Here is a 27,695-nt window from a genome sequence, read left to right as displayed (position 1 = left end):
TGACCTTGAATAAAAGGTCAGAGGTCCAAAGTAACATGAAATTTAGAATTTTGATCTATAATTCCCTGTGCACCTACATGTTGTTAGTAAAAAACACGGACAGTTAGAAACATAGTTTTAAATAACTCTATATTGCGTTATTATTATTCCTTTGAGTTTCAGATCAATCCATTGAACCTGAAGGAGCGCGATGTGACTGAAGCGCTTTGAGTGCTTATGTAGAATAGAAAAGTTCTATATAAGAACCAGTCCATTTATATGTTGACAATGCACACCTCAAGTTTTTTCGACCAATAAATCAGTAAGTTGACCTTGAAGACCAAATGTTGATGTATTGTTACCATTACTCCACTCTACACCTCTACAAAGTTATTAGAATTCATTCAAAACTTTTCAAGCCATCACCTTTAAAGAAAGATTGATCATTTAATAGTTGACGTCTTTATTGGAAAATAGAGGACCAGAAATATTTTATTTTGGAAATCGTAACCGGAAAAGAATCTTCCTTGACACTGAACTTCCGGTATCAGAAACCGAGGAGGAGGAGCTAAAACATTCGTGAGGAAAAAGGAACCGTGTCCTGTGTCGTTGAACGTCAACTGATGACAGCCCTGTGAGAAAGAAGATAAAACGAAACAAATCGTTGTGCTTTGTTTTTGGTAAGTTTATACATTTGTTCGCTTTATCGCGGCTTTTCTGCAACCATTTTTTTCCTTCTTAATCGACAGAATATTGAAGTGAAAGTAGAAGTGATGAACTTTACAGGCCAAGGGCAGCCAGAGCTGTACCTGTTTGGCAGGATGACACTGATACAAACTTCTGCTCTCACTGTTTTGCATATCCTGTATCCGCAAAATTTTCCTGTGATAATATCAGAAAAGCTGAGTATCAGTCTGCAGTTTTGAATTAAATCTAACTAGCTTGAGATTTTTAGCGAACAAGCTTCACTAGTCATATACCTGGCATATTTGGCAGAAGAAGAATGTATTTTGTATTGGATGAATTTAAGTACAATTGAGTGCGTTAGTTACTACATTAAGTAGCTGATGAATAGATATTCTTAGCAGAAAATCATTCGTCTTTTTGAATTAATGAAAAAATCCTACAATTATAATATTTCCAGCTTCTCTAATATGTGTATTTGCTTGTTCTCTTAGTATTCAATGAAATTGAACTATTATTTGTTTTGAAGTTTGGTTCAGAATAGGACAAAACAAGACATTAGAACATACCTACTATTTTTTTCCTGACAGGACCACAAAATATTCAACAAATGAATCAAGGGTAAAAAATAATTCATTTGTATGTTTTGGTTTAAATGGTTTTCCAAAATAAAACATTTTTTTTTAACTCAGAGGTCACCTGCGTCACCTTATACATATAAAAATGGTGGGCATATGATCTGACTGCATGCACACTGTTTGGATCCACTTCATCAGATGCTGTCTGACATGTTTCACTAGTGACCAGTGCTCCCTGACCAAGACCAGTTGTGCCAGGACAGCAGGGCACACAACAGACGTATCATGGCTGCCAGGCACCAGAGACCTGTGGCTGCTTCAGACAGCTTAGCGAGGACCAATGAGAAGAAGTGCTGTGAGTGGTTGCCTTTCTGTCTGTGTTCTTTAGATGCGATATAAAAAAGAGAGGTGTAATCTACCCTCTATTAACGAATTATTATGAACTTTGACATATTGTTAAATGTCAGCACTATTAATGACTGCACCTTCTGGCATTATTAGCATGCATACACTGTGTGAGAGTGCTTGTAAAGGAAGGTACTAAAAATACTTTTTGATGGATTGTAAGACTGTCAATGAGTAACACTCAGTAAAAATGTCTGTAAGGTGAGCTTAATTTTAACTTCACAGTCAGACTTTAATCTGGTTATCTTCAATCTGGAATGTGGGACAGGGCCTAACGTAGGAATTCAACTTTAGTAGGAATTCAGCAGATCTCTTTAACTACACAGTGTTAATGGGATCTGCTGTGAGAAACTCCAGTCATGTCTGTTCTTGCCAGAGAATGGTCTTCCACAAACAGTGATGGAAAAGCAAGGGGGAAAAAAAATCAGTTAGAAATGTTTCCATTTCATGCTCCAGCAGACAAGGTTACACTGTGATATAGAAACATTAACCTGCAGCAAAGGGATGACGATATTGTTACGTAAAATAAAGGTTAACTAGTTAGTGAACTTTGCAGAGGTGACATTTTATTATTACAGAACACTCCCACTCTTTGCTGTCACTGTATACAGTAGGCATACCTGCCCTTTTATTTTGAAGGGTGGATTTTAGAGGGGGGCGGTTGGTTTTGAAATATCCTTGAATGATTAATAACTAAAGTTTATGGTTATGTGCATCTGTTTTGGTTTGTTTTTTTGTACTTATGCAAACTGCAGCTTGGGCTTCCTACATGACCAATTCTCCAACTATGATCGTGATGATCGGATTGCCCGCTAGGGGGAAAACCTATATGTCCAAGAAGCTCACACGCTACCTCAACTGGATTGGAGTACCAACAAAGGGTCAGTAATCAGGCAATGCCTGTTTCACAAAGTCAGACACCTTTTCGCAGGAAATCAAGCTAGTAAAACCGGATATGTAGGTTAAAAAAATAAAACTGTAGATCAGTCAAAGTTAGGGTGGTTATGATGGAGTCTATGATCATCAGGACTGCAAAAATATCCATCTAATAAAAATCTTGATCTTCAGGCAAATTATGTAATTTGTAGTTGTATATGTCAACATCTCTAAACACATGGCTCTGTTTGTTGTTGTTCACCTATGTTTCATGTATACGTAATGCAGCAGAACTGGTTTGACAGATACAGCTGGTTAGGCAGAGGCAATCGTTTTCACTTAGTTTTATTGTCATTTTCTGACTGTTTGTTTGTTCCCTTGCAGTTTTTAATCTTGGAGTGTATAGGAGAAACACAGTAAAGTCGTACAAGTCCTATGACTTCTTCAGACATGACAATAAAGAGGCAATGGAAATTAGAAAGTGAGTAAATGAAATCCTATTCATATACGAACCTACTTTCATAAAGTAGTCCTTGTCACTAAATGCACCTGGCTCCTTTAGATGTAGGTCAGTCATGCAAATTCCTTTGTTGAGCCGCGTTGTGTTTGTTTAACAAAATGGCGGCATAGTTATTACAGCACATCACACGATGATGATAACATTTATGAGCTATTGCTTTGATTTCCTGCTTATTTTTCCACAGAAAGTTTGCCATAGTGGCACTTACAGATGTGAAGACCTATCTGAGTGAGGAGGGAGGCCAGATTGCTGTAAGGACACAAAAACCCTGAACATTGTTTGTATTATGTAATACATTTAAAGCACGGTTTGTTTTATGCTGAATGCTCCATGTTGTCTCTCAGGTTTTCGACGCCACCAACACCACCAGAGAGAGGAGAGAGCTCATCCTTAATTTTGCAAAAGATAATGCATATAAGGTTAGAACTGCACTTATAACTGAATAATGAAACGGTTTCTGATAACCAACTTTTTGTTGTCAGATCACAGTAATATAATGAAGCATGCAATGGCTCTTCTTGGCACGTCTTTTCTTGGAAAAAATTTCATTCACAGCCAGTTTCCAAGAAGCATATCTCAGATATTTAAGACATCCAGAGGTTACCAAATCTTCATGACTGGACAGGCTGAACATTCTTTTCTGAACACTGTTTTGGTTTCAGTGCCTTTTTCAAACTGTACAACAGACAGTAGTTCATTTGTGCTGCAGTCGTTTAAAAATTGAAAATTACACCTTTTTCCCCCTAATTATGCACTTCTCTTTTTTCAGGTGTTTTTTGTTGAATCAGTATGTGACGATCCAGATGTCATCGCTGAAAACATTATGGTAAATCATACATTTACTTGCTTTTTGTCTTCATGTATCAGCAAGCTTGTATCCCTGAAGTAATGAAGCTCATGATATACTGTAAATGTCTCCTTCACAAAGGACGTGAAGGTGTCCAGCCCAGATTATCCTGAGAGGGACAGAGAAAGCGTCATGGAGGATTTTCTGAAGAGAATCGAATGTTATAAAGTGACCTACCAACCTTTAGATCCAGACGAACACGACAAGTAAGAATACCCCTACTAGTTGTATTGTTTAGTCCTCTTAACTTTTGCAAAACTCTAATTTAAAATGGCAATATTTTTTTCATTGAAGTTTAAAGTCAAGGACATATTATATGTAAAAGAGCATGTACTGCAGAAGTTGTCCAGAAGATGGAAACAGAAGCTCATTTATAGTGCAAAGCAGTGATTCAGAGGCCATTACTTTCTGAACTCCTACTAACTTAGTTTAAAATTTGGAAGTTTAGTGGTTTGTTTAAAGTCTTTGATAATTACACTGATAATATTTTTAGATTTTTATTGATCTCACTGAGATCATACAGTGTTCTTTTAACTGGAATAAGCAAGAATAGTTGTGGATCCTTTTACTGCTTCTCACTTCTTATGACCTTGCTAACAAGCTACTGAGAGAGAATTTCCCAGTGTATTTACACTATACCACAAGTACAAGATATGTCTTCTTAACCCTTGAGTTTTATTGCCCTGAGATTTATGTGATTCACTTATTGTTATCTTTTCCTCTGCCTTACAGGAACCTGTCCTTCATCCAGGTCATCAACGTTGGCCGTAGTTTCTTGGTCAACAGGGTGCAGGATTACATTCAAAGTAAGATAGTCTACTACCTCATGAATATCCACGTCCACTCCCACTCCATCTACCTCTGCCGACACGGAGAGAGCCATCACAATGTGGAAGGACGTATAGGGGGAGACTCTGAACTGTCAGAGAGAGGAAAAGAGGTGCTTTAGGTTTTTTTTTCTTGTAAAGAGTTAGATGAGATTGGTAACAATGCCCATATTTATGTTTTAAATTTAATATTAACACCAGCAGGCTAGTTTAGCATAAACAGGGTAATGGGTGGTTTGGCTCTGGCTAATATCACCTTCAAAACAATAAGCTTTAAAAAGCGGTGTGATCAAAAAGTTCTGGGAGAAGGACGTCTAACTCATAAATCAGTTTTCAACATGACTGCTAGTTTTAGATGACCCTGTAAAAAGTCCCATTATGACTAATTTTACCTGTGTGATGTGTGCTGTATCTTCTCCCGTGTATCAACAATACTTTTACCTTGATTTTTATTTATGTGATGTGGAGACAAATCTGGCCACATTGTAAGTGAAGTTAATGTAGGCAAAAAAATAAAAGATTTCACTGTGCGTTCGTACAGCTCTCACCACATAATGATACGGGACACAAAAATTTGAAGACAGGAAGGGGTGTTTTCTAAATAAATGTGAAGGCCGTTGTGAAGTCATCCATACATCCATTTTCTGCCATTTATCTGGATTTGATTTATGAGGACAGCAATCTAAGTAGATGCCCAGACCTCGCTTTCCCTAACCACCCCCTCCATCTGATCCCAAGCCAGCTGAGACACATAATCTCTCCAGCATGTACTTGGGCTCTTGCTAGTAGGACAGTGTGCAAACCAGCTTACCTAGAAGCCATCCAGGAGATATGCTTGTTAGATGCCACCCTCACTGGTATCCAGCAACTCATTATTTCAGTCACTACCAAGAGCTTGTGGCAATGGGTGAGGCTAAGAATGTCAATAATTAGCTTCGTTCACTTTAGACTGCAGTTCACTTTACCACAATAGACCGGTACAGCAAAGTAAATCTAACTCTCCACCGACTTGTGAACAAGACCTTGAGATACTTAATACCTCCCACCTGGGGCAGTAAGTTGTTCCTGATCCACCCTTTTCCAGCTAAGGAGGTGCTGATTCTCATCCCAGCCACTTCACCCATTGCAAACCACCCTACTGCACACTGGAGGTCACTGCCTGAACACATCATCTGTGAAAAGCAGAAATGTGAGCAGAATCATTGATGAAGGGCAGCCATTGTGGAGTCCAAGTTTCACAGAGTCTGACTTACTACATGCAATGCAAACGAAGCTCTCACTACTCTGACTCCTTCTTCACCTCTGGTGTCCATCATCTGGTTCAGGGGTTACCGCCGTGCACTTTGTAGCCACAGCTCTGTGGCTCTCAGCTTTGGCAATAGAGCTGCTTAACATGGTCCACTTATACTCAGTTTTTCTAGCCTCTAGTTTCTAGCCTTTCTTGTGTGGTGCACAAACCTGTCCATCACGACAAGGTGGCAATTGAAGAATTTAAGGAGGGGCATCGTTGTAAAATTAAAGAACACATGTAAGTTGTCAGAATGGAACTTGCAGAGAGTGATCTAAAAGCAGCCTAAACATTTTAAATCAGGTTAGGTTTTTGATTCTCACGGTCCTGCTCCTGGAACCTGTAAAATATAGTTCAATTCAATTCAATTCAATTCAGTTTTATTTATATAGCGCCAAATCACAACAAGTCAGTTGTTATAGTCAGTTCTTAAACATATTTGTTTTTTTATATGCTATGTTTGACAGTTTGCAGTAGCACTGAAGAGGTTTGTGAAAGAGCATAAATTGTTGGACCTGAAAGTTTGGACCAGCCAGCTAAGACGCACCATTCAGACAGCAGAGGAGCTGGGTATTCCCTACGAACAGTGGAAGATTCTCAATGAAATAGATGCTGTAGGTATTACTTAAGTTGTATATATACAAACTTTTGTTAAACTTCTTGAAATACAGCTTAAAGTCTGCACTTTAATGACTCCTTGATTGTTTGCGTTTGTGCATCTGTCATGTCTGCAGAGGCAAAACTACAATAAATGTGTCATTTTCATGTGTGAAACTGTATTTGCCTGCATATATAGAAACAGACACAGTGAAAACATAATAAGTCTCGATCTTATTACTTTGTATTTTAGGGAGTGTGTGAAGAAATGACCTATAAGATGATTGAGGAAAAATACCCAGAGGAGTATGCTATGAGAGACCAGGACAAGTATCATTACCGCTACCCTGGAGGAGAGGTAAAAGGTTTCATTTTCTCCTGGAGTGTTGTTTGACCTGCCTTATATTACCACTGTGAGTGTGTCGAGTTTATGCAACAGGCTTTAAATTTCAAGTTTATTTTTTACTTTTTTTTTTCTCATTATTCTTTTACCATAATGTGAATGCCAGAGGGCTGCGGATGAATCATCAGTCAGAAAAACAGAAGTTAAAAATGTTGTCAGCCGCAAGAATAGCTTCTTTTTTAACTACAAATGCATCATTATGTGTATGGAGTAACAGAAGATTTTATGTTGAGATAAATAGAAATACAATGAGCTCATATTGCAGAGGAGCATAGAATAAAGACACGTCAGCTATATTGTTGCTGTTCATCATAAGTAACACTGACTAATAAAGAAAAGGGAAAATTAAAATAACAGTAAGCACATGACAAAATTAGATCTTGCAATAGTTAGTCAAAGATTTTTTGATGTAACAAACTGAAAAATGTGAAACTGAATGGACCTCTTTCATTTGACTCTATGTGTAAACATTCCTCTCTCCATAGTCCTATCAGGACCTGGTTCAGCGGCTGGAGCCAGTGATCATGGAGCTGGAGCGACAGGGCAATGTTCTGGTCATCTGTCATCAGGCTGTCATGCGCTGCTTGCTCGCCTATTTCCTGGACAAAGGCGCAGGTGACATGCTCAGAAATAGGATATGCTAAACATGCTAAGGCACCTTCTCAGATTACAGGTTTAGAGTCCTGAGTGATCTGGTTCATCCAGCATTGTCATTATCACAACAAATTTGCCCAGATAAATCTTTCATAAGCACTCATTCATACACGTTCATTCAATGCAGTTTAGTTGTATTTAAATAGTGCCAAATCACAACAGCAGTTGCATCAATGCGCTCAGCAGAAATACAAAGTTAGCAGAAATACACTAAATGACTCAGGCAAGTGCAACTTTAATGGGTGAGAAGCAGTTTCCAAAGCACTTACTATTTTTGTGTCTTTATATTTGGAGAAATATCACATGGGGCACTAAATTTAGGTATTGTCATGACCTTGAAATGTGCATTTCCACATTACCAGTTGTTTCCTTATTGTAGATTATGCACTTGGCATTGTGTGAATGGCTGCATAGCAGCGCCAAAGGCCACGAGTGTGCAGGATTACTTTACAAAAAGCTGATTTTAATTTTCCCCAATATATCCTAAAAAATTATTTCATGTCAGCAAATTTTTAAGGAATAAGTGGGCCTGTAAAAGAGGTAATCTAAACAGAACCCTTTTTCTAAATTGCTGCTTAAAAAAGTGGGAGACAGCTCAACCTATATATTAGTGGATGAAACCATTATGAAGGGAGAAACCAGAGGGACAGTAACTAACTCAAAACAAATAAACCCAATTCCTCCATGCTCTCACAACAGATGGTTTCATTTCACTCATTAGGTCTCTGTATTTCAGCCAGCCGCACCCTCAACCCCCTCTTTGGTCTAACCAGAAAGGACTAAGCCAGGTAGCTCATAAAGCAGAAAAAGTAATTAAAGCAACTTATATTAATCTGTGAGAAAACAATGTAAACCAAATGTGCGCACCATCATTTAGACTACAGTCTAATGTAATAAAACGTGTGGAAAAAAGAAACACAAACTAAACAAGCTAGGTGTGTACAATCCAACTCCAGTGACTGCAACAAAAATGTGGTAATGATGTAATGATGTGGGAGTTTGTGAAACCATAAATCTGGTTTATGTGTTGAGAGTAGTGTGGTTGAATATTGCAAAAGGGTTATTTCAGCTACTGTGCTGCTGTGGGCACGGCTCTCGCAGTTTGAGCAGTGAGAACCGCACATAACTGACGGGAGGTGTTTTCTGAAGAATAAGTAGTAAATTTATTTTAAGTCTTTTTAAGTGCTGCACAATTTCAACCGATCACAATCAAATGAGTTATTATTCTCAATCTCATCCACAAATGGCGCCAGACTATTGCATCACACATTCTTTAGTACTTAAAGTGCAATTTATACTTTTATAGACATCAGCCGACTGTGCGCTGTTAGTACGTGCATCTCTAATTCATGTAACAGGATTAGGCATAGGCTTAGGTGAGTAGCTTGTTAGATGGATGTTGTGTCCACCCACCATGTTTTCTGTACCATAAGCTCTAAGTTGCAGCGAAGAACCTCTAAGAATAGTACAGCTTTAACTGCAGTATACTGTGTATTAAGATGTGTCCCAGTGCAGTAAACAGGGTGGATGTTATTTGGCAGAGCAGAATCACTGATATAAATATTTTGACCACATTAGACAGTGGATGGTAATGAAACAATCAATCATTTAGTTAGACTTTCATTCTGTGATTGTCTTTTTAATGCCACCACATGGAGGAGTCAAAGTCACAACCTTTCAGATCAACTTTTTCTGCATGAATATTTTTTTAATGAATTTAGGGGGAAAAGCCACATAAAAATGCCGACTGTTTCCAGATTAATAATATTTAACATAAGGAATATCTGCTAAACGTGATGCAGTGAGGAGAGCACCACTCTTTGCAGACTACTCTGTTATTAAGTCATGTAGGAGATGATTGGTTTTAAAGTAACACCATGTGCCTGATAATGCACTGAGTTATGTCTCCAGAGATTTAGATATTCAGGTATGTCTGTAAAAAGTGATGTAAGTAAGTGACGTCTGTATTGACGTACTTCTCGATTGCCGCTGTCTTCTTCAGTGTTTGGAAAATAAACAGATCAGACAGACGCCATCAACAGCAGTAGCAGGAGTTCAAGTTATACAATTAGGACTCCCCGTGATATAGAAATGTGTTTTTAGTGTCCCGCTATATTTTCATTTATGAAGGTAAATATTATGACATAACTAAAATGTTTTCCAGAAGGGTTAGAAAAAATAAATGAGAGTGAAAATAAAATAACAAAAACACAGGACAGGAAAAACTCACGTTGTTAGTATTGGGCACAAACAAGGTAAGAATGTCGTATATGTGAACGCCATTGGCAATCAAAAACTCGGAAAGGGACAGATTAAATCATTATGTACAGAAAGCTTCTTTATGTACTTGATCATGTGACGTGAGCATTACTTTTGGAAAATAATTAGTTCAGACTCACTACCATAATTAGGCGTGGGCAGAAGTGGTTCTGTCAGTCAGCAGAGGAAGTGGTCAATGCTCCTGGATCGGTTTAAAAGCTCAGCCACAGTCTGACTCCAAAAACCAAAGTGTGGGTGCTGCTTTGACTGGCTTCGTGTCCCACTGCACTGCCCACCCTTGAGACATACTGCAGAGTTAACAGTAACATGCACTGTACCTCCATAAAGTGCAGCATAAGTTTTACAGCTGGCCTGCCATTTCAAACATGAGAGAAAACTCCACAAACATGTAGGGGAATATGAAAAGCATGACTGGGTGAAACCACAGTAATCTCACTGGTCACTTTTATTCATGTTGGCACAGATGACCTGCCCTTCTTGAAGTGCCCCCTACACACTGTCCTAAAACTCACCCCTGTGGCTTATGGTAAGTCCCTACTTTGTTGTAAAGTCAACTAAACATCCTCACTTGTTTTTGTTGCCCTGTTGTAATTTATTTTGGTTCCCTCTCCTAGGTTGTAAAGTGGATGTATTTGACCTGGGGGTGGAGGCTATCAACACTCACAGGGATAGACCATTAGTAAGCTTCTGCCTTTTTTAAAGGTTTCGTATCCCAAGCATGTGGTCAGTTTTCTGTAAAACCGTTCATCCTGTTCTTTGTCATGTGTTTGTCCATAGTATGGAGATCAGTCATCTGTGTTAACCAGCGCCATGCTAAGAGTTATTCTTTGGAATAATTGTTCCTCATTCTTGAAAAGCCTTTCAGAATTGCACTTGTAATTTCGATCCAACAGTTAGATAAGAAGATTTATACCAATCATATCTGACTATATCTAGAAAGGAAGCAGTGGAAACAACAGCTAGCCTGTGTTTATCTTAAGTTATTTACAGTCACGAGCCACTTTATTTGGTTGCTAGTATACCATTCTAGGATCGGGTTGGATCCCCTTTAGCCTTAAAAACTGTCTTAATTCTTTGTGGCATAAATTCAACAAGGCACTGAAAAAATTCCTCAGAGATTTTGGACTGTATTGGCATGATTGCAACACACAGTGGCTGCACATTTATCAGCATGGTCTCAGTCTACTGCTCAACCACATCCCACAAAACATGGTCAGCAACAATAATGAGCGAGACTATGGTGTTTAATCAATGCTCGACTGATAATAAGTAAGGAAAGTATCCCTCCCACCATTACACCACCAGCAGCCTGAACTGTTGCTACCATCTGAATGTTACAGCAGGAAAGCTGACTCATCAGATCAGGCAATATTGTGTTGTCCAGTTTTGGTGACCCTGTACAAATGGTAGCCTTGTTTTCCTGTTCTACCCTAACAGGACTAGCACCCAGTGTGGTGTTCTGCTGCTGTATTTGTACATTTGCTTCTAGGTTCCACGTCTTAAGCGTACAGAGACACTTTTCTGCATATCGTGGTTGTAACTAGCAGTTATTGCAGTTACAGTTCTCTTCCTCTCAGCTCAAAGCAGTTAGCTGTTTTCACCCATGACACAGCTGGTGAAGCGTAAATCTTTGTCCCAGTATTTCTAATGTAATGTGTGGGACTATTTCTTGATCAGGTGCAATGAATCCCAGTGTACCTGTTGATTGAGAAATTAAACTGAAGTGTAATAGAACTCTTCATGCTTTTGATTAGTTTATGAAAAAAGATAAAAACTTTTATACTTTTTCACTTTGTGTTTATCTTGTCTTGGAACACATTTAATAAGTGACTTATTATTAAGTGATTCAAGCAACATTTACTATTTTTGCTCAGAAAATGGATGATGAGATGTCCATGTGTAGCAATTTAGCTTCAAAGTTGGCTTGGCTAATATAATAATTAAAAAACAGTGTAACAGTGTAAAAAATGGTGTTATTTTATCCTCCATTTACTCTGAACTGCTAAAATGGCACTGAATTGCATGGGACACTGACAATAACAATGTTGCCTTGCTTGTAGCCAAGAAGGTTCATGTGAAAAATGGAGACAACAAAAAGTCTCAGTAGGCACAAATTTGGAGGCCATCCTTGCTTGTCTTTTTGCAGGCATGAGAATGTAAACAGTGAAGACACATGACACAGCTGGTGAAGCGTAAATCTTTGTCCCAGTTTTTCTAATGTAATGTGTGGGACTATTTCTTGATCAGGTGCAATGAATCCCGGTGTTTGGTCCTCACTGTGCCAGTACCGTTACGGCCATTGTCTCTTGTGGGAGATAGGTCAGTGCAAAAAAGTCCTCCACCTCTCCCTGTCCTTCTGTTGTTGGTTCCAGGTGGAGGGGAGCTCTTTGGTGACTCCTTTTAAGTGTTTCTTAGTTGGCCTTTCCTTTGTTTCCCTCAGGGATTCCTTTAAAGGTTATATCTGGTAGTGCTACTTTTCAAAGCACGTGACCCATCATCCCCAGTGCCTTCTCTTTACTTGTTCAGCAGGTAGTTGGTGAATTGCTTAACAAAGAGCTTGGTTAGTACTCTCTGTTTTCACCATACACACTTTCATAATTGATAGTGTTTCTTCTACTAATGTCAGCAAGCTATAGAAACTACAGGAAAGTCTGTGGTAAGTTATGTCTGAGGTATATTATTAACTCTGTTTCTGCTTTTATAAACACCTGTTGTGTGGGGAAATACATCCAAACTTGTTTATGTACTCAAACACCTTTATCGCTTTTGGGAAATTCCATTTAAGGAGTTCCCTTAAATGTTCTGAACTTTGAAGAAATATATCAGGACATTCCCTTGTAGCACTGATCAGTGAGGTCCATGTCTGCTCTCTGCACGTGGAGCTCATGCTGATTAGTTACAAGTATTTAAAGTCTGAGTCCTGAGAGAAAGTGGGTGTTAACACATAAACACGTTTACTGAGAAACCTCTTGTTAACTGTGGTGAGAAATATCCTGTCCCCTCAGACTAACATGACAATGGCTTTCCTATTTATGGTTGTTTGTGTCAGTGGCTGTCTTTCCCAAACATGGAACGCACTGATTTTAGACCAAGGAGAAGTTTAGTCATTGTAACATAAAAGTCAGTCCACTTTCTCTTTTTGTTCTTTGCTGAGCAGAATAAAGGCCAAACAGATGCCATCCTACCAGCTTTCCTTCGAAGAAACAGCTTCACACCGCTGTCCAGCCAAGACCAGATTAAACGACCTCGTCTTTACAGTGTGGGGAACCATTCACATACTCGTATGTCCCAGGCCCCTACTTTACCCAGCATGCAATTCTCAGAGGCATCTGAAGGGTCAGAAACAGTACAAAGTGAGGTCAGTGCCTGTCTCGCACGTGATACTGTGGTTATAGGTCAGCTGGTATGGCTGAATATACAGATAAATATTATATATTCATATAAATATCTAAAACAGACTAAATTCAGCAAATTATGTTAGATGAGTCAGAAATGTATCAGAATAACCTGAAGTGTAATAGAACTCTTCATGCTTTTGATTAGTTTATGAAAAAAGATAAAAACTTTTATACTTTTTCACTTTGTGTTTATCTTGTCTTGGAACACATTTAATAAGTGACTTATTATTAAGTGATTCAAGCAACATTTACTATTTTTTGCTCAGAAAATGGATGATGAGATGTCCGTGTGTAGTAATTTAGCTTCAAAGTTGGCTTGGCTAATATAATAATTAAAAAACAGCGTAACAGTGTAAAAAAATGGTGTTATTTTATCCTCCATTTACTCTGAACTGCTAAAATGGCACTGAATTGCATGGGACACTGACAATAACAGTGTTGCCTTGTTTGTAGTCAAGAAGGTTCATGTGAAAAATGGAGACAACAAAAAGTCTCAGTAGGCACAAATTTGGAGGCCGTCCTTGCTTGTCTTTTTGCAGGCATGAGAATGTAAACAGTGAAGACACATGACACAGCTGGTGATGACTGAAAAAAATCACAAAGCACCTTGTTCATTGTTTTTTTATTATGAAAAGTGTTAGACAAACAGAACCTTTGGTAATCAGTTATTACTGGAATATAACTGAACAATGTTATCAAGTGCTATCAAGATTGTTCTTTAGTTTGTTCTAATGTGTTTATCACAGGTGGGATGCACTGTCTGGACAATCACTGTTCTGCATATACACATATGCCCATCTCTTCTCATACCATACAGCATGAGGGAGGATTATTTATCTTTTTACTTAAATATTTGATTCGAGGTTTAAATAAAGGTATTCTGTCTGTACAAATGTACTTTAAGTGTTAAGGTTTTGGGCTGGCAGAGGCCACCTTAAGCAAACCGAGGATGGTTTGTTTTTCATGTTCATGGATGTTTACAACAAGCAATGTTCCTTCATAAGGATGTTGGATGTGTATACATGAATATAACTTTTTTTCTCCAATGTTTTTGCTTGTGTTGTTGCCCAAAAAGTGACCTTTTAGCTGTAGTAGGACAGAAAATCAGTGTCTCACTCTGAGCTGTGACCTCAGATTTTAATATTAGTTCAAGTTCAGTCAGCGCCAGTCAAAACAAATAGCTCATTCCTGTTTTGGTTAAAGCAGTCTACTTTCTCTCCCTTGCTTTTCCCTCTTGCAGAACTCTCTGAATGGAACAGACGACTGTGTGGAGTTTAAAAACAGAAGTGCGTAAAAAGGTATTCATAACCTTCCTCTTATTTGTTACACAGAACATCTATACATATATCAATATACTGTATACTCTGTACTGTACTTTACAATACTATACACTCACCGGTGACCTTATTAGTTACACCTTATTAGTACTTGTTTGGACCCCTTTTGCCTTCAAAACTTCCTTGATTCATGGACACCTCAAAGATTTTGGTCTATATTCACTTGATAGCATCAAACAGTTTCTACAGATTTGTCAAATGCACATCTGTGATGCAAATCTTCCACCACATCCCAAAGGTGCATTCATGTTGTTAACGCCAAGTTCTGACCCTACCATCCAGATGTCACAGCAGATCTTTGTCCAACTTTGTTGACTCTGTGCAAATTATAGCCTCAGTTTGCTGTTCTTAGCTGATGGTGCATTCAGAAATGCTCTTCGGCATACCTTGATGGTAGCAAGTGGTTATTTAGCTGCATAAAATAACATAGCAACAACCTGTTCTCAAACCACAGTTCCAGAGATCAGCTCTTTCCAAAAGCTTGACAATAAAAGTATGTCTTCAACTTTAATTTAGAGACATTCACAGTTGATGGTCACTCGGGAGTCATTCTACAGCAGGGGTAGGCAACTCCAGGCCCCCTGGATCAACACACCTGAATCAAATGATTAGTTCATTACCAGGCCTCTGGAGAACTTCAAAATATGTTGAGGAGGTAATTTAGCCATCTGAATAAGCTGTGTTGGATCAAGGACACATCTAAAACCGACAGGACACCAGCACTTGAGGCCTGTAGTTGCCTAGCCCTGTTCTAGAGCCTTGGTGCAACAGCAGCAAAGGCTGGATAGATGGATGCAGGTGGAAGATCATTTAAGACCACTGTATACTGGATTTTGTAATAAGCAGTAAGGCAGTGCAAGGCTGCCAACACTGGAGTAATTTGATCTGTCTTTTTTTTGGAGATTGTTCAAAACAGGAGGAAACTGTGGTTGACCACAGTAATTTGTCAATTTTACAATTTGTGTCAAAGATTATTATTATAAGTTTTTTAACTTGTGTTTTAATGAGAGGACATTAAAGAGCCTTTTCAACTATCAACCTCCCAGTTAATAGTACAAAACTATTGGAAATCCAATTTCTTATATGCACTATTTACATTACTTTTGCCTTCCTATCAGCTTTAAGCATTCTGGGAATTATCTGAACCCTGACATCAAAAATACCCCCCCCCCCCCCCCCCCAGAGAACTGACTGACGCTCACTGGGTATTTTCTTTTTATAATCATTATCTGTAAAGCCTACAAATCATTGTGTGGGAAAAACCCAGGAGATCAGCAGTTTCTGAAATACTCAAACCAGCCCATCTGCATTCAAAGTAACTTAAATTACCTTTCTTTCCCTTTCTATTGCTTAGTTTGAACTTCAGCAGGTCGTCTTGATCTTGTTTTCTTTCTTTAAAGCAAAGAAGTTCTGCCATTGGCTGATACTTGCATTAACTAGCAGTTGTCCAGGTATACCTAACAAGGTGGCTGGTGAGTGAACTGTATTACAGTTGTCTCATTGCTTCATATTTGTCATTTATCCCAGGCTTTTCTCGACGGGTCCAGTACTGACCAGCACAGACCAGCAGAAAGAAACCCAAAAAGCTTCAGTCATTATGATTTTAAGCATGGACTTGCAAGTTAGAGCCTGTGTGTACATAAATGATGCCTTTGTGATCCATTCAAATATACAAATCAAACACTTGTACCAAAGACACTCTCAAAACCATCCATTAGTTGCTAGCACACTCCATATACTATTGCAGATTACAGTCATGGTGTGCTTTATTAGATGTCGAATATGCTGATTGTGAAATTTATACCTCAACCTTTTTTCTTCAATGTAGTATAAGAGAATTTCTTTCTTGAAGGAAGCCATGTACAGCCTTATTTTGTGCTTAGATTGTTTCACTTTTAATTTTAAGGTCCCTTAGTAATGTGCATTCTCCCTCTGACAGCATGTAGCAATAAATGTATTGTGAGGTGCAATTTAGGTATGCAGAAGTGCGATTTAGTTTTCAGGGGGAAGCCATAAGCTGTAAAAATTAATGACATGTTTCGTCTAGCCCTATAAAAAGTGCAGGATCTACTGCGTGTCGACTTTAATCTGTGACAGTTATTTGATCTTCTCTCTTGAGATGTGTACTTCTTCTTTTGTTTTGTCTTCCATATAAATAACAGCTTTGATATGGAATTGTGACACTGATCATGTAAAGCTGCTCACCTTTGAACTGCATAAAATTGATGCAGATTTTCTAAACACAAAGAGCTTAGTTGTACAGCAGCATTGGATGTTATTTTGGTTTGTAATGCTTTAGTCATAGGGAAAAGCAAATCAGGGCCTTTGTCGTGTTACCTTCACTGTCCATCAGGAACAACAAGATTGAAAAAGGTTCATTTAGGAAAGTACCTTTATTTATAGGAATATAGGCTGTGACCCAGGTAATCAAAGATATGATATGCAAAATTGTTTCCTTGAATGGAAGGAAATGGAATTGACGACGCATTTGAATGTCTTAACATGAACTTGTAGCTAATGTAGCTGCATACATTTTACCGAAGTTAACTATACACTGTTTTTACACAGACTGTCATTTGTATTTAAGACTGACTTGGAAATAAAGTCTTTATTCCAGCAAAGAAATCTGTGCAATCTCAGTGGGAGTAACCTTCCTGTTTGCTAAACTCCAGAGACATGCATGCATCAACAGAGTTGAATGAGGGAGTGATCTAAGGACAAATCTAAATCTGGGAATGAGATACATTTAGATTGAAACGTAACATTTGGATGATACAAACCTGATATCTTGCTTTTGTGACTCAGATTTTCACTCCGTGGTCTGTTTTGCTTCTACTGTAATGATAATGTTTTCTAACATGTAAATCCAATAGTTTTGTTTCAGAGTTGTATAGAAAAAGGAGCTCTGCGCAGCACATTCAGCTCTGAATTGTGAATTGTTTTTGTTCTTATTTTAAATAAATAAATCCCAACTTATTTGATTTATGATTTAAGATACTGATTTGTATTTTTTTGTGATTACTACCAGGAAATCACGGAAATGCATGAAGAAAAAAGAAAGTAAAAGCAGCACTGCTGAGAAATGACCCTCACATTGCTTTGACGCCTAAATAAGGCCTTGAATGACTGGAATGAGATAAAAAGCTCTGGAGAACTAAAGCACTGATTACAGGACAAAATATTCCAACGGGTATTTAAAAATTAGGAATGTACACCAACTTTAAAAAAAAACTTTTCTTGGTAAAAAAAATTTTAGAATAAAATATCCAGATGGTGTTGCATGGTGGGTCACTGTTGCATCTCTCTCATGACTTCAGTTGTACATGACGATGATTTGAACCCAGAATTCATCACTCCATCAGGCCTGTTGCCACTGATTTTCAGTGCAGTTCTTAGTTCTTGTAATTTGGCCTACCTCAACCTTTTCTCACCGCTTCTCTTCCATCCCTGACGAGGCTTCGACAAAGATGGATCATCTGAGGGGCCAAAAGCATCTTTTAGGTCCTGTGTAAAATCATAGCTAGATTTTTCTCCTCATTTCTTAAGGACGTGGCTTTCAGATACTGTCTTTTCTTATTTTCTGTTTTTAAGGTCTGTTATTTCTCATTTTGTCTTCCACTTGTCCCGTTTCCCCGATTTTTTTTTTTTTATGACATACTGAGATATGCTAAGTATCTGGCTAATAGCTCTAATAGTCCTAATAGCTCTTCTGGGAATCACGTTGTTGGTGTAAATGGGCCATTCTATAATTGGAGTACAATTTAAGTTTCAAAAATGGTTTAAAAAAGGATCATTTTTTTTGTAAAATTTTCATGGTAACGGGATTGCAAATCAGTGATAGCATTAGTGTTTTTTCACAAACAGATAGTCGCTATGGAATGTAATGGACTGTGAAATTCAATATTAATGTAGTTATGTAAATCAAGGAAGGAAACTTTGAAATGACTTTTCTTCTTTTTTTGAGTGACACACTCAATCTAGCCAGAAAAGATGGGGAAAAATACAAAATATGTCAAAGAGGACTCACTTTTTTCCACTCATGGTGTCAGCACACACCTCAATCATGTCACTCCCTTGTTCCGGATCAATAGGTTTCTGCAGCAGGATCACAAATACACTGTGGGATGCAACTTGTAGCGCATAATTACTGTTCTTTAAAAAGTATTGTTGTCAAAAAAATGGTTAAACAGATAAAGTGAATTTGTAACTTATTTTAAATGTTATATTGGAAAAGCAGTTTGGTTATCAAGAACTTGGAGCAGGAGAAAAATGCCATTCTGAGGAGTTTGAAACAACTGAACAATTAAATACGATGAGCGTGTGTGTCTGTGTGCTGGAGTGGAAGAGCAAGCCTCTAAAGATAGACGCACAACATTAGTTCATCATTAGTTTTTTTGTATGCTTACATTATTCAAGTGTTAAAAAAAATCATTCCTCTGAAAATAATTCGGTACAAGGACTGGACTGAAAATTAGTGGAAAAAGCAGCCTAAAGAACCCTTGAGAAAATTACAAGGTTTGGCATCTTGGAAGCAAAATATAAAGAAATGTGCGAAGACTTTTCCACAGAATCATATTGTAGCTGCTGCAGAAGTTGCAATTTCAAATGCCAAAACTGACTCACTGTGACTGATACACGGTTAGTTATAGTGACTCAGAACTATTGTGGCAACTCTGCCACCACCAGCAGGAATTTAAAACAATCTGCATTTAAGTAACATGTCCTGAATTTCATAACCATTATTAGAGTTGCTGAAATTTTTAATTTTGGTTCCCTATGCAGGAGGGAATAATTAAAACATGTTCCAAACTAGCAGATTTTAGAATATAATTTTACTCTCCTTCTATAACTTAAGCCAGTGTATACAGTGCTCTGAGAAAACATTTGCCCCTTTTTTGTATATTGTCACACTTACATGTTTCAAATCATCACACAAAGCCTTTTAATTTCACATGAGACTAAATAAACTAAGTAAATAAAAATGCAGTTTTTAAATGACAATTACATTTATTAACTCTTATTATTAATGATTGCATTCATTAATTCATAAATGACTCATCCAGGAGCTAAAAAAAAAAAACCCAGAACATCATCTAGGGAATGAAAATGGCACTTGTCTCAGTTAAGGTCAGAGTTCATAATGGAATGCTAACAAAGACACTGGGCCAAAATGGCAAGGTTCCAAGGTGAAAGCCACAGCTGACCAAAAAACAAACAAACAAAAAAACAAAAAAGTGTTCATGTCACATTTTCCCAAAAAAGAAAAAAACATCAATCATCCTGATGATCTCCAGGACATTTAGGAAAACTGTTGTTGACACATTATACGATCATTTTGTAAAGGTGGTGTTTTGGTTGGTGTTAAACTGTTCTGGATTATGATGACACCCTCTGCTGCACCTGGAAAGGGAGAGGCTGCTTGTGGCTGTCCGAGGAATCTGTTGTTGCTGCTACAATAATGACTTTGCCGGATTTTCCTTCGCTCACCCACACTCTTCTCACACACTTTACGTCATGGCTCCCCTGTTATTATGGGTTGCTGTGCTTACATAAAAATACTTTCTTACGTCTTTTATCAGTCTGTGAACTGTCATTTGCTGGAAGTCTTAAATCACGACTGGATCACCTCGGCATTGAAATGGATTACAAAGAATAAAAGAAGGTCAAGTCTGTAACGTGGCAAACAGCTGAAACTTAAGCTTAATCTGCAGGATTAAAATGGTCATACAGTTAAATTCAATTCCAAAAAATAGCGTATATTATATTGTAAAGGCACGATATGGTGCTGGTCTGGTGGTTTAGGCATATTAAAGGACCAAATTAACTAAACCAGTTTAAATAGCATTCTTATACTGGAATAATCCTTTTTTGCTATGAAAGCGCATTATAAATTTATTCTGTTTCTAAAGCCTCGTAGAACTTTCATCCCTTTTTAATCTTACACGATGAATAAGCAAATAACCACCTACTCACTAAAAATAAACCTGTCCTCCTGCTTAAAATGTATAGATATTGTTACATGTGAGCTTTATTTGGGCTGTTAGGGATTAAATTGAATTACTTTTGCCTACCTATCAAGCACATCGCTATCATAGATACTAAAATGAAGATTATAGGACTTTTTTTTAAAGTACAGCTTTATGTTTTCATGTCCATTTCCTGATGGGCTGTCCCAGTCTTCCGCTATAAATTGCTTCATTTGATCCTCCTGTTGGCATCTGCTTCTAAGGACAACCTACAAGCAAGACAACATGAGGACTGTCGGTTGGAGTATTTTGGTTTTCATGTTAGCCTCACCGGCTTCGGGTAAATAGTAGTGATTTGTTCATTTATTATTTTCATTTATCATCTGTCTTTTTTAAAATTGTGTATTTATTTATTAAACTGATGGTATGATTTCCCAAAAATACAGGTCAAGTATCACAGGATTGTTCAGCGCCAGAGAAATACCCGAACACCAAACTGGAGACGAAATATGCCAGGAGACAGAAATTCAGCCACAACGAGAAAGTTTACTACAGCTGTGAAGACGACTTCACTGCTTTTAGAGGCAGCAGGGCTGTGCAGTGTATTGATGGACAATGGACCAAACTGACTTTAAAATGCGAAAGTAAGAATTTGCCATGGACCATTTATTTGTTTTCAGGGGTGGAAAAAAACTCGCTTGCGTGTTGTTTCACTCAGCAGCCTGTTTACTGAGATATTCTTAGACCTGTAATTTTCTTAAATGGATTTAAAGCAGTGCAGAAGCCCGCTAACACCCCCTACTGGGGATGGTGTTTAATAGATTCACAAGTAAATTTTTACCAAGAAAAAAAAAGCCATTCAAAATGCACACAGGTGTTTGGGAAATTTATTGACAGTTACGTTTCTTACAGCCTTAAAGGTACATTCACTTTTTTTTCAAGTCTAAATCAGTGAAATAGAGTCATTTAATTTACTTTGAATAACTTTTTTCACTTACTAAATAATTAAGAAAAATAAATGTCTTGATGCACGCTCAATCACCCAGGTAAGGAAACAAAAATGGAAACAAAAACTTTCTGAATTAGAAAAAAATGTGGGGTATAATCTCTTTGGCTTTCTTTGGTTTGAGAGTTACGTGCCGGTCTAAATAACCATACTGCAAACTAATATTTAACTAGATTACAAGAGATGGTGTACTTGTAATATAATTGCCTCTGTTTTACAACCAAACTGATTAATGCAGTTCTGTCTTCATAATCAAAATGGAACTGGTTTTAATCATTGCCAAGATGCAAGATGGTGCTAACAGAGCAAAAGGAAACTAGAGAAATACATTTTGTCAGATTATTAACTGAGGATGAAAATTCTTTGAAGAAAAATGTATGTAACTTACATGAAGTATGTAACTTTACATGATTCATCATTCTGCTCTTTTTGAATCATTTTCCCCACAAATAGGCTTATAGTTAACCACATATTTTGGCTTGAAGGATAAACTGTGTTTTTCAGTTCATATCTGCAGCCTCTTTAACCATAAATGATCATTTCATGATTTAAAATTCTTTTATATTGCTGGTATCAAGACCAGTTCTGGACTTCTTAACCTCAGACAAACATCAAATGACAAGTCCTCTACAGAATCAATTTCTAACTTCACATGTTCCAGTTTTTTTTCTAGACCTCCATAAAACATTCCAGCAATTGCAGCCTTGGTTGTGTACTTTTATATTTCCATCTAGAAATTAAACTGTAATGTGTCATTTACACGCTTACTGTCTTGTATTTAACAGAGATATCATGTGGCAATGCTGGTGATCTGCCCAATGGAGAGTTCCAGTATGAAGGGAATTCATACATCGGGGAGAAGGTTTATGCTGTGTGCAGTGAGGGGTAAGTTTTACTTTGAAGGACTCCTAAAACATCAGAATAAGACTTTCAAGTGGTGTTTGACTGCATCTCTTATCTACAGATACACTCTGAAAGGGCTGAACTACATGATATGCAAAAGGTCTGGATGGGCTGGTGAATTCCCATCATGTGAAGGTACAGTGATGTGGTACATTGAAGTACTCTAACTAGCTTGTAAATAGAAACCCAGTAGTTGTGAAACTGTAAGGGGTGGCTTTAAGTGGGTGGTAGTGTTGAGAGAGAGCCTTTATTTGTCAGTTGCAAGTCTTTTGCCCACAACCGAGATGACAGACCTTGCCGACCGTACATATAATACAAACATCACATTGGGGAGACGGGTCAGGCCAGGTAGCGAGGAAAAAAACATAGAAATATGTAACACAAAAGGATAATACAGGAATGCACAGATATCAACACACCATAACACAATAAACACAGACAAGCAACATGGGAAAGAGTTCCAGTGTGTCCATCTGATCTGGGACCGCTGCAATCTTCGACTGCGCCTCCAACTGACCCGATGTCCACATCAGAGGGGAGGTAAGCGTTGGAGGTGGCGTTGGGTAGGGAGGGTGATGCGTCAGTGAGTGCTTATCAGTATCAGTATATGTATGTGTGTGCGTGTCCATAGTTCAGCTGAGACAGTGTCCTTCGCCCTGCCAGGCTAAGTAAAGTCTTCCAGCCAACCCAGGTGGCCTTGTATGGAATGGGAAGGAACAGACTCAGCACAGTCATTATCAGGGAGTTTTTGTTCAGCTCCAGCCTTGTGACCGCAGCTGGCGCTGAAGGGGTAGCCGCATTATGATGGTGATTTTTCGTTTTTGCAAACAACTCATGAGAATTTCTATGGGCTCAAAATGTGGTCATAAATATTTTGTACTTGTAAATCAGTTTTGTACTTGTAAATCAGGATTTGTATGTGTAAAAAGAATTTGTGTGTGCGTAAAAAAGATTTGTGTGTGGACTTAGCCAAAAAAAACCCTGCAAGTTACACGTACGAATTTTGACCCTATTTTTCTTCCTTTCATCTGATTGGTCAATGTCATGTCAATCACAAATGTAACAATCCAATCAAGGAACAGATGGGTTTGGTTGTCGGAGGGGCGCAACTCTGGAAAACCTATCATGTGATTCAGCAGGGGAAAGCATTGGAGCACCCCATTCCCTCTACTCGCATGGTGTATAGAGGGAGTGGGGTGTTTTTGACTTCAACTGAGGGCATAGTCGGGCAGTAGAAGGAATACTTAGAGGACCTCCTCCCATTGACATGTCTTCTGTAGAGGAAAAAAATTCTGCGGATGATGGGCACAGTTCACCCATCACCAGAGGTGAGGTCACTGAGGCAGTTAAACAACTCCTTGGTGGCCAGGCCCCTGCATTAGATGAGGTTCACCCAGAGTTTCTAAAGAATCTGGATGTTGTAGGGCTGTCTTGTTTGACATGCCTCAGCATCATCATGTGGAAATCTTGGGCGGTGGTGAAACAGGACTGGAGACTGTGTTCCAACTAGAGGAGGATCACACCGCTCAGCCTCCCCAGGAATATCAAGAGGAGAGAGCTGGAGAGGAGAGTTCATCCATTAGTCAAACCTCAAATGCAGGAGGAATGTGGTTTTCATCCTGGTTGTGGAACAGTGGATCTTTATCCTCTCAACAATATTTAAGGGTGCATGGGAGTTTGTCTAACCAGTGTACTTTTATGGACTTGGAGAAGCTATTCATTCGCGTACCTCACAGTATCCTGTTACGGATGCTTCAGGAGTATCGGGTGCTGGCCTGCTGCTGAGTTATTCAGTCTGTGTACAACTGTGTACAATTTCTAGGTGGAGCCAATTGGTGGAAGGCTTTCACTTTGGTGGCCTCAGGATCTCCTCTGCTTTTTACAGATGATGAGGTTCTGTTGGTTCATGATGTGGTGTCATCCAGCTCTGAAAAGTTCGGAGCCAAGTGTGAAGCAGTGAAAATGGGTGGAGTGCCTAATCTGGATCAGGGAAGAGTTGCTCCCCCAACTGGAGGAGTTTAAGTATCTTGGGTCCTTGTTCACAGGGGGAAAAGGAGCAAGAGATTGACAGACTGATTAGGGCGGATAGTAGGGTCAGAATTTTGGTGTAAACTACATCAAAGCATGGATCCAACCTGCCTTGTAACAACAGTTCTGGCTGTAGTTAATGTAATGGTGTGGGAGATATTTTCTTGACACACTTTGGGCCTCTTAGTACTAGTTGGGCATTGTTAAACACCACAGCCTATTGTAACATCGTTTCTGACCATGAAGGCCATGATGGCCTTCATGGTCACCAGATCTCAAACAGAGCTCCTTTGGGATTTGATGGAACAAGAGATTCACATCATGGATATGTAACTATGGGACACTTATCATGTCAACATGGACCAAAATCTATGAGAAATGTTTCATTTAACTTAATCTATGTAAAAGAGAATTAAAGCAGCAAGGCTAAGGGTTTCAACGCAGTACTAGTAAGGTATACCTACTGAAGTGGCCAGTGAGTGTATTTGCATAGCCAGTTTTTCTAAAATAAGTATTTAGATTTAGTAAATTCTTCTAACCTTTGTTCACTTGTACTTAAGACATGAAATACATTTTTCTTATTTTTACTATCAGAGGGAGGTATCACCTGCCCAACCCCAGAAGTAGCCAACTCTGTGCAGAGAACTGGAGGTGTTTCTGCATACCTGGTGGGAGATAACCTGACCTTCACCTGCAGTGAGGGTTTCCAGCTGAATGGAGCTCAGCAGATCACATGTGACTCCAGTGGCCAGTGGAAGCCTCAACCTCCTCAATGTGTTCCCATACCTGATGATAAAATTCAACCATCACCCGGTAAAGGGTTCATATTTTTACCTGATACGCCACTTATGCTGCATTAGCACTATGATGAATTGCCTTCATCTGAGTTTGCTAAAACTAAAGTGATATCTTCCCCTGTGGAAAATGTTTTCAGCAGGTAGCTGTGGTGTGCCACCAGCTGTCCGCAACTCCAATGTCCACCTTGCTGACAAGTTCATTACAAAGACATCTTTCTTTTCTGGGCAAAAGGTCTATTACAACTGTGGTGTTGGATACGTTGCAGCAGGCGGCAGAAAGTCTCGCCTCTGTAATAATGGGAAATGGACACCACTGAAGCTTAAGTGTCAGCGTAAGTATATTTTATATTTCTATTTGATCAATTCTTTTTATAAATCCTAGTTTTTCCACACATCAAAAGAAATGAGAATATCCCATGACCAAGCTAGTATTATTGTTGACATACAACAAAAATTTGAGAATAGTATTTATTATAACACTCATCAATTAAATTGTAAGTTGCACCCTTGTCCATCAGAGGATTTTAGTGGCCCTTCAGAAATCAGAAATAATTTACTCCATGTCTGTTTTCAAATATCCTCCTGGAAACACTAAACTGTGAGTCCTGGACAAACTTCTACCACCTGGAGTTAAGTTTTCCTACAGTGGAATGATTTGGATCATTTAATATGGATTTTTAAGTCTCTTGCCTTTACTTTTTTTTTTTTTTTTTTTTTCCATGCATTTACATTTTACCATGGTATCACCCCTGTGGGGAGTGCTTAAAACATTGCATTTCTATTGCATACTTAAAAAAACCCTCTAAACTAGGCTGGGTTACCACTGAGAGTAACCTTGAATTGGACAGGATTACTGCATTATCTCATTTGACCAAGTCTTAAGGCTCAATTAAACTTATCCATGGTGAGATGAATGAATGCGTTATCCAAAACAGCACCACATGATGATGATAGTTTGTCTTGCTGGACATTATAATAATAATTCTTGAAAAGCACTACTCTCATATTAAATTATTTCTGTTCTTTGGCTGTAAAGGAAAGCTTTGTGGCTCAGCTGGAGATATTCAGAATGGACAGTTTGTATATACTGGAGTAGAATTTGGAGATACCGCTACAGCCGTCTGTGATGAGGGGTAAGAATTTTAAAACCTCCTGCATTCCCTATGAAACAAAAGGGTTTTCAGCCTTTTGGAGTTACCAGAACTTCTGCATTTATTACTCACAAAATGTTTTCTGTACTTGAGTCACAATTGTTATTCTACAATTGTGTAACATAACATACAATTGAGTTACTCACTGTGTCCAATGTAGAAGTGGAATTTTAGAAATCATTTCAAAGATGTGGTCTTTAAATGAATTCTGCAACCCATTTCCTGACTTTCAGGTTCATTCGTGTGGGACATGCAACCAGACACTGCATGAATAATGGCTGGAGTGGACGCAACCCTGTTTGTGAAGGTTAGGTTGCCTATCGCACACCACACCTTTAGATGGCAGTTGGTTTTCCTGCATCTCAACGTCCTAAAATTATTGTATTTCTTGCAGCTGTGGTGTGTGAGGACCCTCCTGAAGTGAGCAACGCACAAATAACTGGCCTTCAAGATGAACCTTACACATACAAGAGTGTTATTCGCTATTCGTGTCGTGCAGGAACTCTTGTTGGAGAAAGGGAGATTTGGTGTACTAAACATGGGACATGGAGTGCACCTGCACCAGAATGCAAAGGTCATATATTCTGACAGAGCAGATTTTAGTTTTTGCGTTTATGAATAATGTTCATTAAACTTGAATTATTTTCTTTTTTTTTCCCACAGAAATAACATGTCCATCACCAAATGTGCCTAATGCTTACTGGACAGGAAACCACAATCAGAGGTTTCAGTACAGGGCCACTATATATATTGAGTGTAATATGGGTTATGTCATGAGTGGGCCAGGTACTGTGTACTGTGAACGTGATGGCCGATGGTTACCTGGGCTTCCCAAATGTCAACGCAGACGTAAGTAATCAGTACTTTTTCCTGGTATGAGTAACCTGAAGTACTGTTCACACACTAAAACTATGATTGCTTTTTTTTCCCTCCCCAGGTTTTGTCAACCGGTGGGGCTAATTCCCCAGCTTGCAAACCTTAAACTTCCATATTCACCGCTATCTGTCAAAACTATTTAACAGCACTCAATGGATGAAAACAGTTAAGCTAACATTGCATTCTTACCAAAATGCAACTTATTAAAATCAACTTAAGCCATTTGGGATACCTAATAACCTAAAAATGTATCATACATTGCTATACAGACATTAAAACATATTTTAAATGAAGC

General features: G+C 38.4%; 2 protein-coding genes and 1 long non-coding RNA gene across 9 annotated transcripts; 2 read left to right on the top strand and 1 right to left on the bottom strand.

Moving 5' to 3' along the window:
• Positions 1–520: 520 nt before the first annotated feature.
• Positions 521–17,654, top strand: LOC100703776 (6-phosphofructo-2-kinase/fructose-2,6-bisphosphatase 2). 6 transcript variants are annotated; one of them, XM_005448608.4, is made up of 17 exons: positions 521–659; positions 1,464–1,596; positions 2,402–2,527; positions 2,907–3,003; positions 3,227–3,293; positions 3,387–3,461; positions 3,812–3,868; positions 3,971–4,095; positions 4,622–4,829; positions 6,472–6,618; positions 6,855–6,959; positions 7,490–7,619; positions 10,402–10,464; positions 10,553–10,617; positions 13,096–13,296; positions 14,577–14,634; positions 16,201–17,654. In XM_005448608.4, the coding sequence occupies exons 2-16, from the start codon at positions 1,527–1,529 to the stop codon at positions 14,628–14,630; spliced, it is 1,590 nt and encodes a 529-aa protein (XP_005448665.1). In that variant the 5' UTR covers positions 521–659; positions 1,464–1,526; the 3' UTR covers positions 14,631–14,634; positions 16,201–17,654. The 6 variants fall into 6 exon arrangements, with proteins under 6 accessions (XP_005448665.1, XP_025757409.1, XP_019205418.1 ...); XM_025901624.1 differs by having other exon boundaries at positions 16,192–17,654; XM_013275499.3 differs by having other exon boundaries at positions 523–659; positions 1,440–1,596.
• On the bottom strand, positions 10,782–14,569 carry LOC112843271 (uncharacterized). The gene is made up of 2 exons (XR_003215494.1): positions 13,446–14,569; positions 10,782–11,656 (listed from the first exon to the last, which is right to left on the bottom strand). It is a non-coding gene; the product is annotated as an uncharacterized LOC112843271 (long non-coding RNA).
• A 3,175-nt stretch (positions 17,655–20,829) lies between the features above and the next one.
• Positions 20,830–27,693, top strand: LOC102081683 (complement receptor type 1). 2 transcript variants are annotated; one of them, XM_005448604.4, is made up of 11 exons: positions 20,830–20,979; positions 21,086–21,283; positions 22,431–22,530; positions 22,610–22,683; positions 25,171–25,389; positions 25,514–25,705; positions 26,410–26,506; positions 26,758–26,831; positions 26,919–27,098; positions 27,188–27,373; positions 27,462–27,693. In XM_005448604.4, exons 1-11 carry the CDS (start codon positions 20,925–20,927, stop codon positions 27,482–27,484), a joined length of 1,398 nt encoding a protein of 465 aa, XP_005448661.1. In that variant the 5' UTR covers positions 20,830–20,924; the 3' UTR covers positions 27,485–27,693. The 2 variants fall into 2 exon arrangements, with proteins under 2 accessions (XP_005448661.1, XP_005448660.1); XM_005448603.4 differs by having other exon boundaries at positions 25,511–25,705.
• Positions 27,694–27,695: the final 2 nt, after the last annotated feature.

The sequence above is a fragment of the Oreochromis niloticus genome, linkage group LG20 (genome assembly GCF_001858045.2).
Source record: "Oreochromis niloticus isolate F11D_XX linkage group LG20, O_niloticus_UMD_NMBU, whole genome shotgun sequence".
In the NCBI taxonomy this organism is placed as follows: Eukaryota; Metazoa; Chordata; class Actinopteri; order Cichliformes; family Cichlidae; genus Oreochromis; species Oreochromis niloticus.
Note: the sequence above shows the minus strand (reverse complement) of the source record. Positions and strands in the feature narration are given on the sequence as shown.

Coding starts and splice junctions, on each gene's coding strand:
- LOC102081683 (XM_005448603.4), top strand. CDS start 20,925: ATGAGGACTGTCGGTTGGAGTATTTTGGTTTTCATGTTAGCCTCACCG. Junction 26,507..26,757: donor ACAGCCGTCTGTGATGAGGG/GTAAGAATTTTA, acceptor CCTGACTTTCAG/GTTCATTCGTGTGGGACATG. Junction 26,832..26,918: donor ACGCAACCCTGTTTGTGAAG/GTTAGGTTGCCT, acceptor TATTTCTTGCAG/CTGTGGTGTGTGAGGACCCT.
- LOC100703776 (XM_005448608.4), top strand. CDS start 1,527: ATGGCTGCCAGGCACCAGAGACCTGTGGCTGCTTCAGACAGCTTAGCG. Junction 3,004..3,226: donor GAGGCAATGGAAATTAGAAA/GTGAGTAAATGA, acceptor ATTTTTCCACAG/AAAGTTTGCCATAGTGGCAC. Junction 6,619..6,854: donor TTCTCAATGAAATAGATGCT/GTAGGTATTACT, acceptor TTTGTATTTTAG/GGAGTGTGTGAAGAAATGAC.